General features: G+C 46.5%; 6 protein-coding genes across 6 annotated transcripts; 4 read left to right on the top strand and 2 right to left on the bottom strand.

Moving 5' to 3' along the window:
- Window positions 1-573: 573 nt before the first annotated feature.
- N7478_006514 (CCCH zinc finger and SMR domain protein) lies at window positions 574-2,934 on the top strand (the record flags this gene model as incomplete). Its single annotated transcript, XM_056922728.1, has 3 exons — window positions 574-1,502; window positions 1,576-2,310; window positions 2,373-2,934. 3 exons carry the CDS (start codon window positions 574-576, stop codon window positions 2,932-2,934), a joined length of 2,226 nt encoding a protein of 741 aa, XP_056780765.1.
- A 273-nt stretch (window positions 2,935-3,207) lies between these two features.
- N7478_006513 (HpcH/HpaI aldolase/citrate lyase family protein) lies at window positions 3,208-4,343 on the bottom strand (the record flags this gene model as incomplete). Its single annotated transcript, XM_056922727.1, has 3 exons — window positions 3,208-3,912; window positions 3,985-4,205; window positions 4,304-4,343. The coding sequence occupies 3 exons, from the start codon at window positions 4,341-4,343 to the stop codon at window positions 3,208-3,210; spliced, it is 966 nt and encodes a 321-aa protein (XP_056780764.1).
- Window positions 4,344-7,040: 2,697 nt separating this feature from the next.
- On the top strand, window positions 7,041-7,825 carry N7478_006512 (DUF846 domain-containing protein; the record flags this gene model as incomplete). The annotated part of the gene is made up of 4 exons (XM_056922726.1): window positions 7,041-7,122; window positions 7,183-7,228; window positions 7,304-7,590; window positions 7,677-7,825. The coding sequence occupies 4 exons, from the start codon at window positions 7,041-7,043 to the stop codon at window positions 7,823-7,825; spliced, it is 564 nt and encodes a 187-aa protein (XP_056780763.1).
- A 707-nt stretch (window positions 7,826-8,532) lies between these two features.
- Window positions 8,533-11,140, top strand: N7478_006511 (uncharacterized protein; the record flags this gene model as incomplete). The annotated part of the gene is made up of 15 exons (XM_056922725.1): window positions 8,533-8,560; window positions 8,642-8,762; window positions 8,818-8,919; window positions 8,973-9,041; window positions 9,097-9,165; window positions 9,222-9,287; window positions 9,352-9,482; window positions 9,544-9,674; window positions 9,728-9,826; window positions 9,894-10,101; window positions 10,160-10,307; window positions 10,372-10,448; window positions 10,498-10,564; window positions 10,617-10,693; window positions 10,920-11,140. The coding sequence occupies 15 exons, from the start codon at window positions 8,533-8,535 to the stop codon at window positions 11,138-11,140; spliced, it is 1,614 nt and encodes a 537-aa protein (XP_056780762.1).
- Window positions 11,141-14,936: 3,796 nt separating this feature from the next.
- On the top strand, window positions 14,937-16,848 carry N7478_006510 (sugar porter family MFS transporter; the record flags this gene model as incomplete). Its single annotated transcript, XM_056922724.1, has 5 exons — window positions 14,937-15,010; window positions 15,078-15,095; window positions 15,160-15,500; window positions 15,564-16,395; window positions 16,446-16,848. The coding sequence occupies 5 exons, from the start codon at window positions 14,937-14,939 to the stop codon at window positions 16,846-16,848; spliced, it is 1,668 nt and encodes a 555-aa protein (XP_056780761.1).
- A 2,398-nt stretch (window positions 16,849-19,246) lies between these two features.
- On the bottom strand, window positions 19,247-20,289 carry N7478_006509 (uncharacterized protein; the record flags this gene model as incomplete). The annotated part of the gene is made up of 2 exons (XM_056922723.1): window positions 19,247-19,610; window positions 19,673-20,289. The coding sequence occupies 2 exons, from the start codon at window positions 20,287-20,289 to the stop codon at window positions 19,247-19,249; spliced, it is 981 nt and encodes a 326-aa protein (XP_056780760.1).
- Window positions 20,290-22,313: the final 2,024 nt, after the last annotated feature.

Genomic DNA, 22,313 nt, shown 5'->3' with positions numbered 1-22,313 from the left:
CTTATCTTCTCTCTGTGTAGAATTCCTGGTATTTAATATGAGATCTACTCCAGATGTGTACTATGTAGTAGAGAATCTATGTGGGGGGGTTGAATGGCCCTTGTAACACTAGCCACCCCCGTGTCTTCTCTTTCCCAAAACAAACCCAAATCTACAAAACCCAATTTCCCATTGATCTCCTTACCTTCCCCCATCCTTTTTATGTTGATAATTTCCCTTTTTTATATTTGATCTCAATTCTATCTACTTCCAGGGCTGGTTATGCGATGTAATCACATCGACTCTGCCCGTTTACCCCCTGTCTCTTAAGCCTTTGTTGTCCCTTCCCCCCCCCCCTTTGTCGCTGTCAACACTATCAAAGAATATGGATCGCGCTATCTGACGAATCCCACTCCCGCATAATTCGTCTATCGAACGCCCTCCACACCCCTCTTCGAAGCCTAGATCTGGATCATACATATCGCGGGGCCTTGTCCTCTCACCTCCGTTTCCTTCCTCCCTTTTACCCCCCTCGCCGGGTCTTTACGACAGGCTACACACCTGCCTCTCGCGCCCTCGGGTACATCCATAATCATGGTTTCAGAAGAACTTCTAGAGAAATGTCTCGAAATCTTGCAAGATCAAGCGCTGGATGAGGAGGAACAGGTGGAAAAGGTGGAGGATTATTTGCGCGCCAACACATCGCTGACCGGATCATCACTGGAGAATGCGGTCCTGGACATATTATGGCGGCATCGCAATCGCACACTACCCGACTCATCACCTCCTCCCCCTCGTCACACTGTGATTCGTCGATCATCTCCAGCGCCATGGCAGATGGCGCGATCTTCGACCCCTCTATCACCGTCAAATCTCGGGACCAGTCCTGGGAGTACCTCGTGGGTGCAGAGCTCGCGCGGGGCATTCTCCCGACCTCCGCTATCCTCAACCGTGTCCCCGTTTACCTCCCCGCGGCCCTCTCCTCGACTCGCTCTCGCTCAGCCGATACCTCATTCGCCAAGTCTAAACGCATACGAGTTCTCAGACCAGAGCCAAATATTCGATTATTATGGCGATTTCGGCAATGACAGTAATGTGGACTGGTTGGTGGCAGACGATGCAAATAGTGTCACTTCGTCTATTGGCGGCCTGAGCGTCCCAGGAGCCTTGAGCGCGACGGCTGCGGAATTTGTGCCGGATATGAGCCCCCATGATATTTTGCGCACCGTTCTGGGCGATAAAAAATCAAATGATGAAATCGAAGCTGCGCTGGAATCGAATAGCTATGATCTTGGGGCCACTATCGCAGCTCTCTCGCAGGACACAGAGACTGAACTATTCACCAAGCAAACCGACGATGGCCAGGTCTTAGTCGGCAAGTCCATGGTTATGGAGCAAAGCCGACCTGTGACACCATCGGGAAATGGTCGAAGCCCCGTAGTCTGCAAGTACTGGCTTTCGACTGGGCAGTGTCTTCGCGCCGATTGTCGTTTTAGCCATGATCTGACAAGCCATTTGTGCAAGTGAGTCAAGTCTTTACTTTGTTATATGAATACCCTCAAAAATTCGGCCTTGAAAGCTAACAAATACGATCAGATACTGGGTCATGGGTAATTGCCTGGCTGGTGACGGGTGTCCATTTTCGCATGACCCCTCAACCCTCGTCTCCAACTTAAGTGTATCAGGGAGTAGCCGGCCAACCTCACCCCCTACTGGTTCACCATTCCAGGTAGACAGTGGATCTGATGCGTTCCCGCCATTACAAGCATCGACATCACTGGAGGAGCAGTGGGGAAACCAATATGGAACTCGATACCCAAGCCATCTGTCTGGTCTTCAGGGGAGTAAACATCTCCCGCCTGGTCTTCACCCGGGTATGGGCAGACGTAACGGCAGCATGACACATTTAGGACGTCCCAACTCCCGTCCAAGCAGTCGTCACCAAAACCGGGAACTTAACCCTGCTGCTCTCTCTGTCGACGATCCCGATGCATTCCCGACCCTCGCTGCTGTCAGTGCAAAGAACGCCGGGAAGAAGCACCATGGAAAGCGAGGCGGTCACAATAATCGCGACGGTTTGAATAAAGAAAACATTCCATCATCTTTAGCAGATGTGGTGCGCATGTCTCCATCGTCCGCGCCTGGAAAGGGCAAAAACTCGAAGAATAACAAGGACCTTAAGAGCCGTGAGAACAGCGCAGCTGCTCAGTCTATTCAGGCGCCGCAGAATATTCCTTGGCTCGAGACCGGAGCTCGTGCAAACCAACAATACATTAAGTACCGTACGGAAGCCATTCGCCACGGGACCGTACGAAACAAATTCCTACAGAGGTATACTTTCTCCTCCCGCAAAGCATTCTAGAACAATCTATAGTTGACTAACATTCCATTAGCGCCGCTCAAGCATGGAACCGTAATGATGCCCGCGCAGCCAAAGCTTTGTCTCTCCGAGGCCAGGCTGAGAATGATGCTATGCGCCGTTGTCACCGGGAAGCTGCGCGCCAGTTGTATGAAGAACGCAATCAGCACATAGTCCAGGCAGGCCTGGATGACACAGCCGAAGAACTCTACGTTGACCTTCATGGTCTTCACCCAGAAGAAGCGATTGAATATCTGGAGAAGATCTTACTGAAACACGCACGTGAAGGACTACGTGTCGTTTATGCGATAACAGGTACCGGCCACCACTCCAAAAACGGCAAAGATAAGATCGGTAAAGCCGTGAAGGCGTGGCTCAACGAATGGCGATACCTATTTCGAGAGTTTAGCGTTCCTGGGGAACGAGGTGGCTATGTCGGGGGCATTCTTGGTATTGACCCATCAAGTTATGACAAGTCACTTGCCAGGACCTTTGCGGAAGAGGAGGAAGCGGCCGAGCAAGAGGCTGGACAAGCTAATCTTGTTATGGGGAAGATTCAACTTCTTAAACGCGAGGAGTTAGACACGAATCAATGACACGGTGTGACCTAAGTTTGCGAAGCTACAAATACCCTTTGCATCAATAAATGAACATCTCCTAAGACCAGTGACTTATTACATTACACGTAGTATTTTTCTTTTTAGCTTGCCAAGGTAGCCAATCCTTCATACTCAGATAACTTAGAGAAGTAAACCATTGATCTAAAGTAGACAGCGATCTAATAAAAAGATAACTTATAATCAAACACTAGGCCTATGTATATTTCAAGGTTCAACCTAAAAATCCAGCTTTCCCCAAAAGAACCCTAGTTACTCAGGCTCCTGATGCTCCCACTCCCTCCTCAACGCCTCAACATCAACCCCGCACGCCTGCCCCTTCTTCACAATCGATTTCGCCTTCATAGCAACAGGCACATCAATCATCTTCCCATCAAGCGTCCAAGCACCCCTCCCCTGCCCCGCAGCCTTCTCATCCGCAACAACAACCCTAACAGCCCAAACCAACTCCTCAGCATCCGGTCCAAAGATATCATTGGCAACCTTCACCTGCGTAGGATGAATACACTGCTTCCCATTAAATCCCAATCGTCTTCCATCGCGACATTCCTCCTCCAACGCCAGTGGAGGGGACCCATCGCCCTTATCGGATTTGTAAGATGTACAGACCAGATCAATGGTTGAAGGCAGATCAGCGGCACGAGCGGCTGTTGCGATTGCAGAGCGCGCGAAAAGAAATTCTGTTAGGGATGGAGTGCGCGTTAAGCTTAAGTCTAGGGCGAAGTCTTCTGCGGCGAAGATTAGGCCTTGGAGGAGGGGCGTGGAGGATGTGATTTGGGTTAGGTTTGTGAGGGATTTAGCGGATTCGACGAGGGCAAGGAGAGAGATTGGGGTTCTTTCTGTGCCTGTTGTGGGATGTTGTGAGAGGGTGTGGGTTATTACGTCTGTGACGAAGGTGAGGTCTGAGGCGGAGTTGACTTTTGGGATGACGATTGTAGTTAGGTTTGGGGATTGGAGCTGTATTTCGTTAGAGGGTGTTTTTTTATTTCGTGAATTTGTAATTGTATTCATATTCGAATGATTGCTTACCACTTCTGTTAGATCGGCTAGAGCGAGTCCGCTGTCTACGGAATTGATGCGTACTGCTCGTTCACGGATTTGGTTGGGGATTGGTTGGTCGATTGCTCTCCGCACTAGGGAGCGAGCTTCCGCCTTCCTGTGCGGGGTGACGCTGTCTTCGAGATCATAGGTGAGACAGTCTGCTGCTAGTGAGCGGGACTTGTCGAGGAAGCGCTGCGAAGAGCCCGGGACTGTGGCAATCGTGTTAGTTCTGCTGAGCTGGGAGCTTCGGCATTGCGCAAAAATGCGGGGAAGACGCGATCGCGACTGGAGCTTTGCCATGACGTACCGTAGAGGAGGGAGCGGCGCAAAGTATTGCGGGCGGCCATTGTAGATTTGATGGGTATTTTCCAGTGCTATGTGATTGTTGGAACTGGATGGTTGTTCGGATCTGGGGTGTGGAGATGATATAAGTAGCTTCCGAGGGAGACTCGGAGTTGTTTCTTCTATGCCGAGAGTGAAAGCGGGTAGCGGGCGGAATAGGCTATATGGAAGGACCCACCTAAGAGCCCTAAGCAACTCTACGGCGTCTTGGAGGTTGGACTTGGCTCTGAACCATGGAATGGGGAATCGAGCATTTTATACAGGCTGGCGATTTGTCTTTCTCATCAATTATTCCCCGTGGGAATCCAAAATTTCCAAACGTCCTATATACTATTTCAGAGTTGCTCAAAGTCACGGAAGAAAGTTTTGGATCTTGGCTATGGGCGTTTTGCTTTCTCAAAGCCGATCAGAAACAGCATGGAGAGAGACCATATCTTCATCGTGATATTCAGTTAGTCAAGAAAGACGGCAAACTCTTTTCCTCGTGCGTGAAGATTCCTTCCAAAGCTAGCCAAGCATACTGGGAAAATAATTTATCCCTAGTTTACAAAAGCGTAGCATTAATTTTATATGCATCATAGAAATAGATAACGACTGGGAGATAGCCACTGGCAGTGGAAGGAGAACCTCCGCTATAAGCGGTTTGTATACAATAACAAAATAAACGATTTGGCATTTAATCGACTTTCTAAGATTTTGTAGGCAGAGAATTAATTAAAGGGTTCCAAAAGGATTCTAGATAAAAAAAGTCTGACTCGCCAGTGATTAACCTACAGCCTTGCAGGGTCTGTTCCTCGAGGCATATTGTCCTTCCTCGAGGCACGAGTACCCATTCGTGCCATATACAGCAAACCACTTCATTTGGACGTGTGCTAAAGACTTGTTCATCTCATCTCATTTGATAAGCGATACAACCTGTCTGGACAGCATTCAGGGCTATGGGATATAGACGACATTGCCGATGGGTTACTCGAAATGACAATGCTACAACGAAACTCCATCAGGGTCGTTGGCTCTCCAATTCTGTCTCAAAGCTAACCGAGTGATCCGATCAGATATGAACTCAAACTTTGAAAAATCCTCAAGTCGAATGCGACATGGGTCGTGAGCGTTGCTCTAAACCCGACAAGATTCCCCTTTTAGTTGTTTGTCTTACTGTGGGTCTTTCAGGCGACCCAGGCTTGAATGCACTATCTGATCAAAGTAAAGTGTGGATCTAATCTGATTTGATATAAATTAGAAGGGGCTCATACCACTCGTCGGAATTACTGCAATTAGTGTAGACCTTGAGATTCTCGAGTCAGGATAATCTACAGAAACCTTGGAAGTATTCGAATTTGCCTCCGACACCGGCCAGATCTCTGTTTGTGAGTGAGTTTAGTAAATGTATACATACTACTATGTATGGATGACTAGAAGGTCGTGAGAACCCAATCTCACAAATATATTCTTCAAATACCATTCAACTTGAAGTTTGAAGTTAACCTCTCTCAAAACAACCACTATGAAGATTTTCAGCGTCGTCCTCGTCGCCGCTATGGCTGCCATTGCCAGTGCTGGCTGCCTTCCAGGTAAGAGACTTTCTTCTCAATGTTTTCATTTAAAAGACAGACTTAAAGCTCGTATGCAGCTGGGGGTGCGTGCGCCGGTAGCACTGAAGCTTGCTGCAGTGGTACTTGTGTCGAAAACCTTGATACAAAGCTGTACGTCTGTATGGGATAGACATGCTGGTGGTTTTTTTTTGGCTTGAACGTGAAGCTAGAGAGACTAGTCGCTAGGAGTTGACTGAGGTGTCGGGGTTCAATGAGAAGAGCAGAATCATAAATCATGTTGTGTCCTTAGCATGCCTCGAATCTCACTAGCGAGGTCGATTCTCTCTTGAGTGCTCGAAATTATGCTACCGCTTTTAACGGTTGGAGCAGTGAAAGTCCATAACCCACACAATAAAACCGGCTTTTTACATAAATAAATTGTACTGAAAATCTTTAGACTGCACATTTGAACCTTTCAAATAATCTTGCTTTTCTCTTAGGTTTTGCCTGTCCGTAAATGCTTCTATTACACTTTTTATCCATACCTTAGCCTCTACATAGGCAGGCATATATGTAAATATTCGACGACAAAGATAAAGCATTTGGACAAGCTTTCAATTATGCAGACAAAGAGAAGATATCATCTTGAACAACAGGGGGGGTAGGACGACTAAGATGTTTAGATTATCTACTTCACCTAGTACTATTTTAATGTTCTAAACGTACTAGATATGCTGTATATTCTAGAAGCCTGAGTACCTGCGGTTATGGATACCTATAACTTGAAGCTGTTCAAACACTGCAAAGGTTGACGTGATGCTCCAGCAGTTTCACTTGGGATGGAATTTCGGCGAGAAATTCGAAGATGAGTATTTTGAAGGACTCTGGAGATGATATGTACTAATTCCGCGATCTTTTCACGTATTTGATGGTCGCTGTCAATTACTTGCGTTATCGCGTGCATAGTTCCGTATGAGTGGAGCCTGTAATTCAAGAGCGAATTAAAGTTCGGGGCGCATATATTCTGCCACAACACACCGCCCGACTCCTGCTGTGTTGTGAACACATCAGGGATTCGACTGTCTAGCTTGCACTGCGACGCATCCAGCAGCGACCTCTAGCAAACACGATTTTCAAAGCTGCGGGACCATTGGTTCTTGGCTGCGCATCATGGACCAAGGTCAAGGAGATTTGAACTGGCGCTTGAGCGCACACCCAATCACTCTACTTGTCTTCTTAGGCATCCGCATCGGTTCGTACTATACCTCAAGCCTCACCGATTCAGCATCTAACAATTTGATTGAATTCGTAGGCTCCTTGCTGATGTACCTCTTTGGTCTCCTCTTTATCGATAACTTGTATGGCCTCAACAGTGGATACACTACATCATAACAATTGCATGATGATCGTCGAGCTAATCAGCTTGTTTCTAGTGTTCTCGTCTTCATCTTGACCCTACTCCTCCTTTCTGCCGACTTCTATTACCTCAAGAATATTGCTGGGCGTCGACTGGTTGGTCTGCGATGGTGGAACGAAGTCAACACAACCTCCGGTGACTCGCACTGGGTCTTTGAATCATCCGACCCCAATGTTCGTACGGTTACTGCTACCGACAAGCGATTCTTCTGGTTGAGTCTGTATGTTACACCGGCTCTGTGGATTGGACTCGCTGTTCTGGCCATTGTGAGATTTATCGGTGTTATCTGGCTGAGCTTAGTCGGTAAGTTGGCTTCTCATATTACCTCCCATATAATGAAACGTGGGGTGGACATCTGCTGGACTCTTTAAACTAAACCCTGCTTATAGGAATTGCCCTCATCTTGACAATTACAAATACCGTCGCTTTCTCTCGATGTGACAAGTTTAGCCAGGCTTCGACCTTCGCTAATAGCGCACTCGGGGGTGGTATTATAAACAACTTGGCTGGTGGCCTGCTGGGCAGGTTCTTCCGTTGATAATTAAGTGCAAATCCCGGGATTGGACTCTCTGCAGCTGCTTTGGAGAGGATGGCCACGTCTCTCGTATAGCTGTTTGTGCCTCTACAATGTATGGTTAACGTGTTTTCATAAAATCAATCAATTACCTTGTGCCTAAACAAGCTATTTGTTTATGAAAGATCCATTGCTTAAAACTAGTTACCTATCAATTCTAAACCGCCGTGGTAATGACTCGGCATAAATTCGGCTCTCGGAGTTTGACTTCGTTTGATTGCCAGGATGCTTACAGTGCTGGCTGTTTACCTAAATGCCTTTATTTCGCTTGCCTTTATTCCCTCTCTCCTTCTCTTCCACCCTTCACATCACCATCCATCATTCATTCTACCTACAAAGCATCTTGATCAGTCATTCTATGTGTCGGCTTCCAGATTCTGATACCTGACAGCTATCCATTTATTGTGAGTCTTACAGTTCCTATCCACGTCCAGCCCAATTTTCTGGGAAAGGGAAAAGCATGAGTGAGCAAACGATTGCTCTAATCAGGTTGATTTTCTTTCCACCGTCTCACTATCTCCATTTGCTCTCCCAAGCAAATGACGTGTCGAGGATGACCCCACCACATCCCCCAAATCTCTAATATGACGCTAATGACATGATAGCAGCTGGCAATATCATCAAGCACTTCCTGAAAGTGCCTTACCATCAATCTCTCACACCTATCCAAAATGGATACAAACTGGGAGTCGCCGAGGGGTACGTTGATCACTGCCTACTTCTCTTGTTCTATGCTTTTGCCAAGTATATATCCCCAGCAGCACAGCTAACTGTCACTAGATTGGGGGAACGAAAACCAAGCCCCTGGTGAAAAAAAAGAATCGGGAGACGGAAATTGGGGCTCTGGAGATGGAGGTGGAGGTGGAGGTGGAGGTGGCTTTGATAACAATGCCTGTCGAAGGTGAGTTGAATGCAGTAGGCAGTTACTAAATACAGTTACTGACAAGGCTCAAAAGGTGTGGTGGTACAGATCATTTCGCTCGCAATTGTCCCAACGATGACAATGACAATGGGTACAGCGACTCTTCGCGTGCTTGCTACAACTGTGGCCAGACTGGGTGAGTGAAATTCTTCGTACTTGATTTTGTTTCTATGCTAATTATTGTGGCAGTCATAACAAGGCAGATTGCCCTGAGCCGCGAAAGGCCAGTGGTGCTTGCTTCAACTGTGGTAAAGAAGGGTAAGCAGACATCAAAAACATGATTCAGAATGTCCACTAAGCTCTCTCATGATAGTCACTCCAAGGCGGATTGCCCTGAGCCTCGAAAGGGCGATGGTGCCTGCTATAACTGCGGTCAAAAAGGGTGAGTTCACATCAAAAACCTTAACGCCGAATGTCTACTAAGCTATATCGTGCTAGTCACTCCAAGGCGGATTGCCCCGAACCTCGAAAGATGGGCGCGTGCTTCAACTGCGGTGAAGAAGGGTGCGCTACCCCCGTGGATTCGATTTCAAGATTTATTAGGAACTCTATTATTGACCGATAGCAGTCATTCCAAGGTTTATTGCCCCAAGCCGCGCGAATTTAAGGGAACTTGCCGTCTCTGTGAGAAGGAAGGTCACCCAGCCGCTTTATGCCCGGAGCGCCCCCCTGACATCTGCCGAAACTGCAAAGCCGAAGGTCAGTACAAATAATTTTTTCAAGCGGGTGATTGGCTAGACTAATATATTTTGTACAACAGGACATCTGGCCAAGGACTGCACATCCAATCGTAAGTTCGACTTGAACCATATCGCTGATCTAATGCCGGAGGAGGCATGGTCCAATATGAAAGCTGCAAGTGATGAAAAGGAAATCCAGGAATTCCGCGAGGTACCATCAATATGAAGATTATATACATGCTATACTCTAACAAGTCACCACAGGCTCTTCAGGTTTATTCCAAGGCGGTGCCATTGTCTACCTACGCCGACATCGAAAAGAAAATGCGCGAGGGGGAGTTCAAGATCCACCTCATCGCTCTGGTAGGTTGTCAGTAATAGTTCCCATAATTTTGTTGACGAGACTGCTCACAATCAATCCACTTTCTAGGAGAAGGAGCCGGTGGATGTCATGAGTCTCATCGATCTCCAAGGCCAACGTGATCGTGAATATGTCGTGGGATTCTTCTTGGCGGCAAAGCCTCTGCGAAAGCATCTCCTTTCCCGATGGCCTTCTGATCCTGCTAATAATCTTGAGCGACTGGCAAATGCTGGACTGCCATTCGATCGCGAGATAATCAAGTGCCGCAACTGTGGAGGTAATCACCCACCATGAATCACGCAAAGAGCATGAAATGAATTATTAACCAATTATAGAGCTGGGCCACCTCATGAAAGCCTGTAAAGAGGAACGCAGGGAATTTGACCGGGTCGAGATTAAATGCAGCAACTGTGATGAAGTCGGCCACCGTGTTCGTGATTGCAAGCAGCCGCGCAAGTCCAGGGGTGGATGTCGGAACTGCGGGTATCTCCTTGTCATTTTCAGACGGCGAAATTGGGAAGATACTAACACATCTTAACTTGTCCAGATCTGGGGAACATATTGCTAAAGATTGTCCGAAACCTCGTTCTGCGGCGGGTGTTGAATGCCGCAGATGCAATGAGAGTACGGCAGCCTTCACTCCACATGTTATGATGTGCTAACAGGCTCTTAGCGGGCCATTTCGCGAAAGACTGCCCTAATGTTGAAGCTCGGCCTCGTCGTACCTGTCGCAACTGCGGGTGAGTATCGAATGTTGAAAGAACCGAAAGCACACATGGCTAATATATACAGTTCGGAGGATCATATCGCACGCGATTGTGACCAGCCACGAGACCCATCAACTATGACATGCCGCAACTGTGATAAGGGTATGTCTAATATTCCAGCTTCCTTATTCTAAATATCGTTCACAAACAGCGAGGTATTCAGGCGAAGAACGTATGACTAACCAGTATACCTACAGTGGGACATATGTCTCGAGAGTGCCCTGAGCCTAAGGACTGGGGAAAAGTCAAGTGCAGAAATTGTGGCGAGAGTTAGTTGATCTACTGTTCATGTTTTGGTCTTCTGGGGAAACTCTGCTAACAAGGCTAGTGGGCCATACTGACCACCGTTGCCCCCAGCCGGCCGGTGAATCAGGCTTCGGGGATTCTTATCAGAACAATCAATCTAGCGCCTATGATGCGTGGGGTGCAGCAACTGGAGGTGACCAGCACGACACCTCGCAAGATGATGGTCATGGCTGGAATCCTGCTTACGTCGCCGAGGAGGAAAATGAAGAATCCAATCGCCATTCCACTGGTCCTCAGTGGTAAAGGAAGGGAAGATCTTGAGAATGACATTGAGAAGTATGGTTTTTATGTTAGGAGACGAGCTGAATCGACAAATGATGGACTTTGATCTGCGCCAAGAGAACTGCGTCTACTTTTCTGACCTCAAAGAATGGGATTTTCCTTTCTGCTGGGGGTCGTTGATTGATGCTATTCCTTGAGTGGGCGGATTGGCTTATCCGATTATGTTTTCACGGTGGTTTGTTTTACGAGAGAATGCTGTAAGTTACGAGTTCGAAAAGGGGAGGGGGTGCTGCTTTGCTTGCCTTTCATTTCAGCAAGAATGAAGCAGATTAATGACAATTGAAGTATGGAAAAAGGAGGGCAAAACACCAAAAAAAGATTAAAATGCTACTGAAATGCCATTGAAATATTCTTATCGTGCAGTTTATGTTCTCCTTGTTCCTTTGATAATAGTTGGTAGCTGCGAAGTACTCGATGTGGCCTCTGTCTCCCCGAAAAGAAGATTCCTTTCTCACTCAACCTCACGTTCCATGCACGATCCTCGGTCCTCTAAGATTCATCCTCGAACATTTACCCTTACTGAATCAAGTATCGACAAAAGTACTGTTATCGCAAAGACTTCTGAGAGCACTGACCACTTACCAATAAATAGCCCAATGAGGTTGCATCTCGGAGTACCCCCAGAGGTGAATGATGACGGCGTGATCCCGAGCACGAATGTCGCACGAATCCAATCGGCGAACGAGAACTTGAACATGAACCAGACAATGCGACAACAGGTTTGACCGGTGAATTCGGCATCCCTAATCTCGGAATGAAAGAACAAGCCGGTCGGTAACTGCCGATTCAGCCACGAGATCAGATAAACCGGCCAAAACCGGAAGCCATCAACGCACGGTACTTGGAAAGAAGGGATATGCTGGTTGGAAGCGATTAATTGATTGATTGATTCTACAGATTACAATAGGAAATGCTTTATGACTTCATAGCGAGATAGAGAATGGAATGTAGGAACTCGATTCGCAATGTTTCGGAATTAGAAACGCGGTGTCAATGGGGATTATGTATCTGGACTGCTGACAGCCCAGAAAACAATGAATTCAGTGGTAGGTACAGATCTGTAATTTAATACGCTTTGACTGTTTTTCGGTATAATCGATCGAGGAGTGGATCCTGGCTGAATGCGGAGTCTTGCTCGGCCCTCTCGCTGCACATAATACATAATGCACCTACAGAGTAATGCCGGGGTAGACCTGGCAGACCTGCATGACTAATGAGCGGTATCTGGAGGCTACATGCTCGAAAGAGGTTGGCATTAGCGCGGATGGACAGCTGAGTCTGCGTGTTCTGTCGTCTGTACATGGAGAAGTTCGATGATGGCGATGTTACATTGCGCAGTCTACTCCATACAACATAGAGTGTACAGTTCTACAATCAATAGTAGCAACTAGACAATCCTTCTCTTCGTTTTGCTTTTGCTTTGGAATTTTAGAAGCAAAGAATGATAGAAATAAACTTTGAATTCCTTCTAGCCTGGTGGCGTATCCACGGTGCCGAGCACGTTAAGTTTGTGCGCCCGAGCCCTACATGCGCGACGCCAGGGGTTGCAGTTCACAGTTTCGAGTTACAGGCCCGCATATAGTTTACACTACAGTCTACAGTACATACATAGAAAGTCAAGAAATCACTCAATCTTGGCAATCAGGATTGTGTGATCTACTCCAATTTCACGCCCGAAAGATCATGTCAGACCACACCGACCCGGGATGGAAAAGGTGGAATTGAGCCTTTGAGCCGAGTCCCACTGTTGAACGGGATCTCCCGATTAGGAAAACATTGGCGCGGCAATGCATTCGCGTAATAGAATGGAGATGTGGACACAGTAGGAGGATAGAATTGTTATTTTTGAAGGATTGAATTGAGTCAATTATGTTTAGTATAGATTAGTTATTCATAACTCATGAGTCAATATATCTTGGGAATTGGCTTCGGGATAGTTTTGTTCTGGTGAGGGAGAAACCCCAGAATCGGCCCAGAAAGCAGTGACAAGCCGGGGCCGAATCTCGGGGTAAAATGGTACTTAGTCACGTGAGTCACGTTAGTCACACGGTACTGCCCAGGTAACTAGTGAAAGCTTTTCTCATTGCTTGTTCTCTCCCCTAACCACTTCTTTGCTTTCAAATAATTTACTATATTTAATCACATAATCCATTCATAATATTCCACAATAACTTAATCTATAACAAAAACGTGTTGAATTCTCCGCGTTCACATAAACCGTACCTGACCATGATGTCATCTTGTCGCTTCCGTCACGGCGATCCTAATCCCAATCCAAGTTCCAAGTTTTCATAACGGGAGTGCCTGTTCAAGCCCGGAACAAACCTTCTTCGGGCAGGATAGACTATAGTGCCAAGAGAGGGAGGTCCTCGCCAATCCCATCACTGGCCTAACTAGTAGACTCACAAGTGGACAGGTGGACACGACATTGTCTGGACCCAAGCGGGTATGCTTTCTCATTAGCAAATAAGAAACCAAAAGTCAAGAAAATCTACGTAGTTGTTCCGTTGAAAGTGGCTCAGGCCTTTCCAAAGCCTCGGGAAGGAAAAGGAAAACACTCGCACGGGGCTAAATGGCCTCACGCAAAGCCGACGCTGTGGTTTGTCGAGGAATCCCGTCGGGGCGTGCTGATCCCTGTCCAACGCCGTACTTGGCGCCGCACTACGGGAGCCCGATCGCGAATCTCCGGATATACAATAAACTAGATGAAAAACATTTAAGCGGTTTTATTTGGTGAGGCGTAAGCATTAGATACGGGAAATTTGTATCTAATATGACTTGGTGGAAATCAAATATCCTATGACTATTGCCTCTTTGTAGTCCAGGTGTAAGGGTCGCGGAGAACCGAGGAATCCGGGGATGCACCAGATGGACCAGATGGAGACCCCAGGACCACAAAAAAGGACCACAAAAAAAAGCAAAAAAAGGAAAAAGGAAGGAGAAAAAAAGTTCCCACTAAAGTAAGACAAACACCACGCGAGCCACGAGGGAATATGCAAAATGCACTCTGGTATCATTGAGGTCATCATAGTCATACACTGGTTTTTCATGCCCGGAAGCATCCATCTCTTATCCAAGTAACCAAGTCCAACCAAGTCCAGCCCAAATGTACTGTAACTACATCGTACGGCCCGTAACTCCTACCGGACGGGGGCCGAGATACAGTTCTGGGCTACCAAGTAGTCAGTCTCAAGGGAATTTACCCAGAAAACCCCGGTGGACCCGGTGCCGAACAAAAGACCCGGTAAAATGCACCATCCCGACCGATGATTTGATGCTCACGTTCTACTGCGGAGAACAGCCCGACTGTATGGAGGTGGGGTGGTTGGTCTATTCTTCCCCCCGATCCGGCGAGTGCGAAATACTGTAGGCATCGTGGATGTGACCCTGCTGCTAATCCCTCGTTTGAGTGGTCCCATCGCTTTTGATTTCCAAACATGTAATACTGTATACTATTTTTCTTGCTTTTTTCCATTTCCCCCCGATATCTGGGTGGATCCCTGCATGGTGCTGTCGCCGGTCGAGGCGAGTTCATAAACCCCAGGTATTTCCCCGGATCTTTTCTTCTTATTTTTCTCTTTTCTACTCAGGTATATCCTTCCTTCCTTTATTTTATTTTTATCCCTTTTCGTCCACAGGCTTGGACGTTTTGTTGGATACTTGATTGGTTATAGAACTTGACTGGCACATTATTTGTATACAGCTTGTTCTAACTTAACGCACGCCGAGTATACCAATTCAAATTATTGTCGCCATCATGAAGCCATATTTTGGGTTACGGGGTACAAACCTGAATATTATGATCAGTATCATTGCTGGTCTGGATTTCTTGTATGTCATACTGGACTTTTACTCCATACTGTGCTAGACATATTGCTAACGTGCTTCTTTCTCCCAGACTTTTCGGTTATGACCAGTATGTTGAATTTTGAAAAAAAAAAACCAAAATACAAGAAAAAGAAATTCTAATTGATTAACAGGGGTGTTATGGGAGGTCTATTGACCTTGAACTCTTTCGTCACTACTTTTCCTGAAATCGACACCACTGCAGCCGGTGAAGTTGGTCTCTCTGCGGCTCAGAAAAGCAACCGTTCTACCGTGCAAGGTATCACGACCGCTTCATACAACTTGGGATGTTTCTTCGGTGCCGTTTTCTGTATTTGGATCGGTAACTACCTCGGCCGTCGCAAGACTATCTTCTTTGGCTCAATTATCATGGTCATCGGCGCTACACTGCAATCATGCGCCTACAGCCTCCCTCACCTGATCGTGGGCCGTATCGTGACTGGTATCGGCAATGGAATGAACACATCCACCGTCCGTAAGTTTTGCAAAATGATGATACCCAAACACATCATAGATATCAACTAACCTATCAATTCAGCCACCTGGCAATCCGAATGTAGCAAGTCTCATCACCGTGGACCTCTCGTCATGCTGGAAGGTGCCTTGATCGCCGGTGGTATTACAATCAGTTACTGGATTGATCTTGGATTCTCTTTCCTGGACCCCAGCTCCGTCGCATGGCGATTCCCAATCGCTTTCCAGAACGTTTTCACCCTTGTCATTCTATTCTGTGTCTTGCCTCTTCCCGAGTCTCCACGCTGGCTAATCATGAAGGGTCACGAGGAAGAAGCAATCGAAGTACTAGGTGCTATTTTGGATCTCCCCGAGGACGACCCATACGTTCACTCCGAGTTCACTGCTATCAAGGATGCAGTTCTGGACGCCAACACCGTTAGCTTCCGTGACCTTTGTACCATGGACGAGAACCGTCACCTGCACCGTGTTGTTCTCGCCTACGTCAACCAGATGTTCCAGCAGATCTCCGGTATCAACCTGATCACCTACTACGCTGCTACTATCTACGAGAATTCCATTGGTATGGATGGTCTCACTTCTCGTATTATGGCTGCTTGCAACGGTACCGAATACTTTCTTGCTTCGCTGATTCCCATCTTCATCATTGAGAAGGTCGGCCGTCGTACTCTGATGTTGGTCGGTGCTGCCGGCATGTCCATTTCAATGGCTGTCCTTGCCATCTGTACTAGTTTCGAGGGACAAAGCAAGCCCGGTGTCGCCGCTGCCGTGTTCCTGTTCGTCTTCAATACCTTCTTCGCCCTTGGCTGGCTGGGTATGACCTGGTTGTACCCCGCTGAGATTGTTCCTCTGCGTATCCGTGCTCCTGCCAACGCTCTCGCAACCTCTGGAAACTGGTATGTCTCTATAAAACTCCAATTTGATAATATCTACTAACAAGAACCAGGATCTTCAACTTCATGGTCGTCATGATTACACCCGTCGCATTCCAGAACATCAAATACAAGACCTACATCATCTTCGCCGTTATCAACGCCTTCATCTTCCCTGTCGTCTACTTCTTCTATCCCGAGACCGCCTACCGATCTCTCGAGGAAATGGACGGCATCTTCCAAAAGACCACAACTGTCTTTAACGTTGTTTCTGTCGCCCGCAACCAGCCTCACCGCTACGGCCGAAACGGCGAGCTTCTCATCAACTACGAAGATACCGAGGAGCATCTTCGTCGCGCCAGCCGAGTCTCCGAGAAGCATGGCAAGACCTTTGCCCAAAGTGGCCATATGGAGGATGGAGGAAAGACCGGTGCTCACGTCGAGAACAACCAAGACAGCGTCTCAACAAGCAGCTAAACCTAGCAAAGTAAATCTTCATTACAGCTGCAATATTCTCTCCCTCTCTCTTCTTTTCACGAAAAAAAAGAATACCAAAAATATATACGATGTTGATCTGTCTGCAAAAACCGTAAAGCATATATATGCTTTACCGAATGGATTTACGAACGTTTCATTTTCAGGCATGTGTTCCTAATTCTGCTGGCACGGAACTGCCTTAGTTGTGATTGGACTCCATCTTGAAGAGGGTTTCTGTATCACTATTTGAAAAACTTGGTTAGTTTTCTATAGTTAGTCGGTGGCTTTTGTCCTTTTCTTCTTCTTGTTTTATACCCATGTACATAACAGCCCTTCCCAGAAGATGATGGATGACGGGCTTGGGGATTGAGTCCTCGCTTGGTCGTTATCGCTTATATACACGATGTATTGAAGTTGGTAGAGAAACAAACAATACAGTTGGGATGTTTATGAAAATACGTGCTAGTACTAGTATGTTGTGTAGACGATTTAGAACATTTGAATCTGACCTTGTGGTCGTGGATCTCCGAGTCTGAGTCGTTCAAGTTAGACTTGAAGATTATCTTTTAAAATACCTAGAACTTACTACTAGTAGAGCTTACAGTACAGATAGCGATGTACTAATAGGCGGTAAAGGTCACGGTCATCTGTAGGTAGTCAAGAGGGGGGGGGTTTTCCGATGATCATAATTGTTATTCTCCCCTGCACGCATCATATGAAGAGAATAAGCGCTTCCCCGCTCATCCTGCTATGTCCGACATTGCTCTGCACGTGGGCATCAATCGGGCACCAGTCCTACTACATACTATCTCTCCTACGAAAACAACGAAAGTATCAAAACTTTGAAAAGCGTCTGGTAAAGTATCTACATTACAACTGGAAGAGTTTCTACCAGACGACATCCCTCAGTATGCAATCTTATCCCACAATGGGAGGAAGGAGAAGAAGTTCTGTTCAATGACTTCCAAAATGGCACCGCTCGTGACAAGGCAGCGTGGGGGAAAAAACTGAAGCGAAGCTGTCAACAAGCTTTGAAAGATGAACTAGACTATATATGAATCGACACATGCTGTATTGATAAATCTAGCAGCGCAGAACTGTCCGAGTCAATCAAATCCAAGTTTTTCTTTTATCGACACGCCAAAGTCTGTTACGCTTATCTCAGTGACATCCACTGGCATCCGACGATAATATCAGAAGCCCCGAGTCTAAACTTGCTTCAAGTCTATGGTTTACTCGCAGATGGACTCTTCAGGAACTATTGGCCCCCCGAGAGATGTATTTCTTCTTCAGTGATTGGAGTGTGCTTGGAGAAAGATACGAGCTATCTGATATACTACTGAGTGACATTACGAAAATTCCCGAAGAAATTCTCGATCATTCTACGTCAATCGACGAATATGATATAGCGCAAAGAATGGCCTGGGCCTCTCGACGCAATATGACCCGACCTGAAGATATGGCATATTGCCTGATGGGTCTGTTCGATGTCAACATACCTATGCTATATGGAGAGGGGCCATTGAAAGATTTTATCCGACCACAAGAGGAGATTATAAAAATATCAGACGATACATCGATATTTGCTTGGGTCAACTCTGAAGTTCCTCAGGACATACAGTCTCAAGTTCCACATGGCCTGCTGGCGACATCAATAAAATACTTTAACGATTCCCACGATATACTGGTTGAAATCAGAAGCACACAACCATATTCGATGACAAACAAAGGTCTTCGTATAGATTTTGATTTACTTGAGTCGGACATTCTACTCGCATTGAACGATCTCAAAGAAATCCACTTCGCTCCTCTGGGTTGTACCTTTCACGGTCAGCACCTAGGCATGTAACTCATGGAATTATCGAATGGTTCTGGCTAATAGAGCCAGCCGGGTTAAGGTTGATTCATTATGACCACCCTCGAAATTTTCACTGAGACGAGAAGTTGGTGGATCTAAAGAATTGCGAACGGTATGTGTCCTGCAAAGATTCTCTAGGAGACTTATCGAATTATTCAGGAAACTCAACACGCTTGTTCGCAATTCGATATACGGAGAGAGCACCGTAGGCTTGACTACTACTACTACTACAAGTTGATTACCAAATAGGAAGAAGAGTTTCAACACCGCAACCAGCTTGAATCTTGTAGTTAGAACGGTTAGTTAACTTTGGGGAAATAAATATCATTTGATCTCAGGTTCCTTATATACTCAAGTCGTCAAGGGGGTCCAAGTTCTTTCCCGATGAACGCTATTGTCCACCATAACCATACTCGAAAGATTTTCCACTGCAAGTCTTGGCCTGAGAAAAGAAAAACAGAATCAAATGTATTCCAATGGTATTACCTATCCTAAGTCATCCTCCTCATCATTACTATTCATCGATAACCGCTGGGCATCTCACAGCCCAAAAGCCAAACCCCCCATGAGACCACCAAATAATGCACAAGCCCAAGGCACCCACCGGTTAACAGCAACCGGAGCTGCCGCATCCTTATGCGGAATATCTCCACTCAAAGATGTTGACGTTGGTAGCTCGCCAGCCCCCGTGTTAAGGGCATAAGCAGTGGTCGAGATCTCCAGATACGTAGCAGAGTAAGGTATAGACTGAGTAAAGACCTCGGCACTATACTCAAACGATCGACTAGCCATAGCGCTATCAGAAGCATAAACAGACCAATAATCCGTACTGGTAGTCTTTGTCGAAGTGACAGTTGACTCGGTATAAGGCGAGTAAGAAGTCCAGAAGTAGAACCAGAATGTCCTAAAGCAATTCGTTAGTCATTAACCTCAACTCAAGTGCGATCAACCAGAACTTGAACTCACCAGTAGTACGTCGTATAATAGTAGGAGTATTCATCATAGGTATACGAGTATGTATACGAGCTCGTAGACGTCGTCATATACGTATTTGTCCTCGTCGCGGACTCAGTAGCACTCCCATCTGCAGCAACGGTAGTACCATAGTCGCCCGTCCCATCAGACCCCACACATCCCGAATCAGGACAGCAGACATCCTCTCCGTCATAGATCTTGCACTGATATCCAACATTGCAGTAATATCCACCATTACAACACTCCCCGCCGACAGGCGAGCAGTATCCATCATTACCGCAGCAGTTCCAGCCACTAGGACAAGTTCCAACAGCACAGCATGTACCGCCCGGCGAAGCGCAGTAGTCCGTAGTGCTACAACATGTTTTACCCACAGCGCAGCAGGTCGAAGTATCGTCGCTACACTCAGCGTACCCAGCTGGACACTCGTAGTAATCTCGACTTTCGAGACCGAACAAATCACGAGTGTTTATGCTGCTGAGCTTCGTGACGTCTAGGGTTGCGTTTGAGCGGAGCCGGGGCTGGTTTCGTGGGGCCTGGTCAAACGCAAAGGTAGATGATAGGAGGAAGAAGAGGGCAAAGCCTACTTCTTTCAGCTGTGGGGCCATGCTGATTAGGTGCAGGGGCTAGGGGCTATCGTGGGGAAGATTGCGGATGAGCTAGTAAGTGTAGGCGTCGAGCGGCGCGCATGCCGGTCTTATATAGGGTCGTATCTTGGCTCATTGCTGAATGTTTGTTTAAGCCAAGAGATGAGTCAACCTTGCCCAGGCAAGAACCTATGTTCCAAGACCCTTTTTCTTTCGCTTGGAGGTAAGTCAGATTTAGTGTGGTGCGATAGTGCTGGCAAATACGAGATTCATGCTTGGCGCGGCCTCGAGCCGCTTTATAGCGCGCCGCAGGAAGAGGGGCATGTTCTTTTGAGGGAACTATGGAAGTAAGGCGTTAGTATGAATATATGGACGTTCTGTTGATCTGCTTGCAAGAAAACTTGTACATTTAACACTCTTGAGGCTTAGGTCTGAAGGTAAGTTGATACTTGGATCTGAATCAAGTGACCCATGGAAGGTTTGCGCCAGGGCTTTTTAAGAACGTGGCTGTCCGAATACGAGCTAAACTTTAACGACCCTTGAATCAGACCCTGCATAAACTGTAAACAGCTTAGCTTGGTGATTAGGTCTGCATACATGGAACTGATGGATTTGGAGCTCGAGATTGGACGTCAAGGTCTCTCTGGGTGGCTTGATTTGCTTCAACTGGCTTTTATTTGTAGATATTTTGCATACTCTCCGACTATCATACTCAAGTGGGCATGATGACATGCATAATGATTTTAAAGAATGTAAATCAGCTTTATCGTTGCCTATCCACTCCCTCCACTGTGGAGACAGTATTTTTCTTAGTGCCCTAGTTTATCGCGCAGTGTGAAACAGTACATATTGCTAGTACTATTAGTACTCGCTAGAAGGAAAATTAAAGTGCGACTAGTAGTACTAACATTACGCTAGGTAGCTATAAAGTGTATCAATTGAGCCGCCAGTGTATCAAACATGTCATTTATAAAATCCAGAGAAAATTGCACTATTAGTAGCTATAGGGTTTAGCAAGAGAACCCAGTGTCTGATATATTATTCAACTTGAAGTTGGTCACGGTACTCCCACCCACATGTGCAAGCCATACTGTAGTCACAATACTCCAAGAGACATTTCGACAAGAGGCACTGAAACGTAATGGACCGTGAAGAGACTGCATATGTCTATATATCGAAGAGAGAGATAGTACAGGAAAAAGAATCGGAAGCAAGACACCCAGCTAGGCTTGCAATCACGAGTACGGGGGCCCATATATGAAGGCCGATAGGGCTACTCTGGCATAAACTAAAACGTATGCTTGAACTGGCAGATAATAAAAAACCTAGCAATACAATATCAGCCGAGCACCCGGGGGCCATATTGTGTATATACTAGTAAACTCCGTCTATTTCGAGTTTACATACTTCTCTTAGACGGAAGATAATTTTTGAACATTGACTGTCTATAGCTAGTATTGGAGCCCTCCTCTCTTCCCCTAAGTAAGTTTCTTTCTTTCTTTCTTTCTTTTAGATATCTATAAGATGCAAAGCAAACTTGTGATGATGCTAGTGGCAAGATACACAGCACTAGAGGCCATCACAAGATTTATAAGTGGGTTCATGAAGGTGGGCATGTTCAATTTTGACTTCGAGGTATGAGGAGTCACGGCGTCTCCTAGGGTTTTAGGTAGTGAATAAGTACCTGTTACCAGAAATATGACATTCTAAGGTAAAAGCAACCTGCATAACGAAGCTTCGTTTGTTGGTCTCTCATTTGAATTTAAGGTTCTTCAAAGTATCAGTATTTCTCCATGTATTCAAGTACTATCAGGCTCTCTTTGTAAAGCTTGGGCGAGCCCTGTCCTTGGTATATGTAGTTCGACCAGAACGCGGAGGGCGGAGGCGGGCGGATCGTCCCCTCCCCATATCCTGAGAGTGTGGGGAACTCCCGCAAGCCACCGGGATTAAGACGGAGCTTGGATGGATTTAGCAAGATCATTCTGGTGAGAAGACGTTGAATTAAAGATGTGGAGCCCTAGAGTTACATTAGGACTGGTGACACG

This window comes from Penicillium angulare (genome assembly GCF_028827245.1).
Source record: "Penicillium angulare strain IBT 27051 chromosome Unknown utg000004l_segment0_segment0, whole genome shotgun sequence".
NCBI lineage: Eukaryota > Fungi > Ascomycota > Eurotiomycetes > Eurotiales > Aspergillaceae > Penicillium > Penicillium angulare.
Note: the sequence above shows the minus strand (reverse complement) of the source record. Positions and strands in the feature narration are given on the sequence as shown.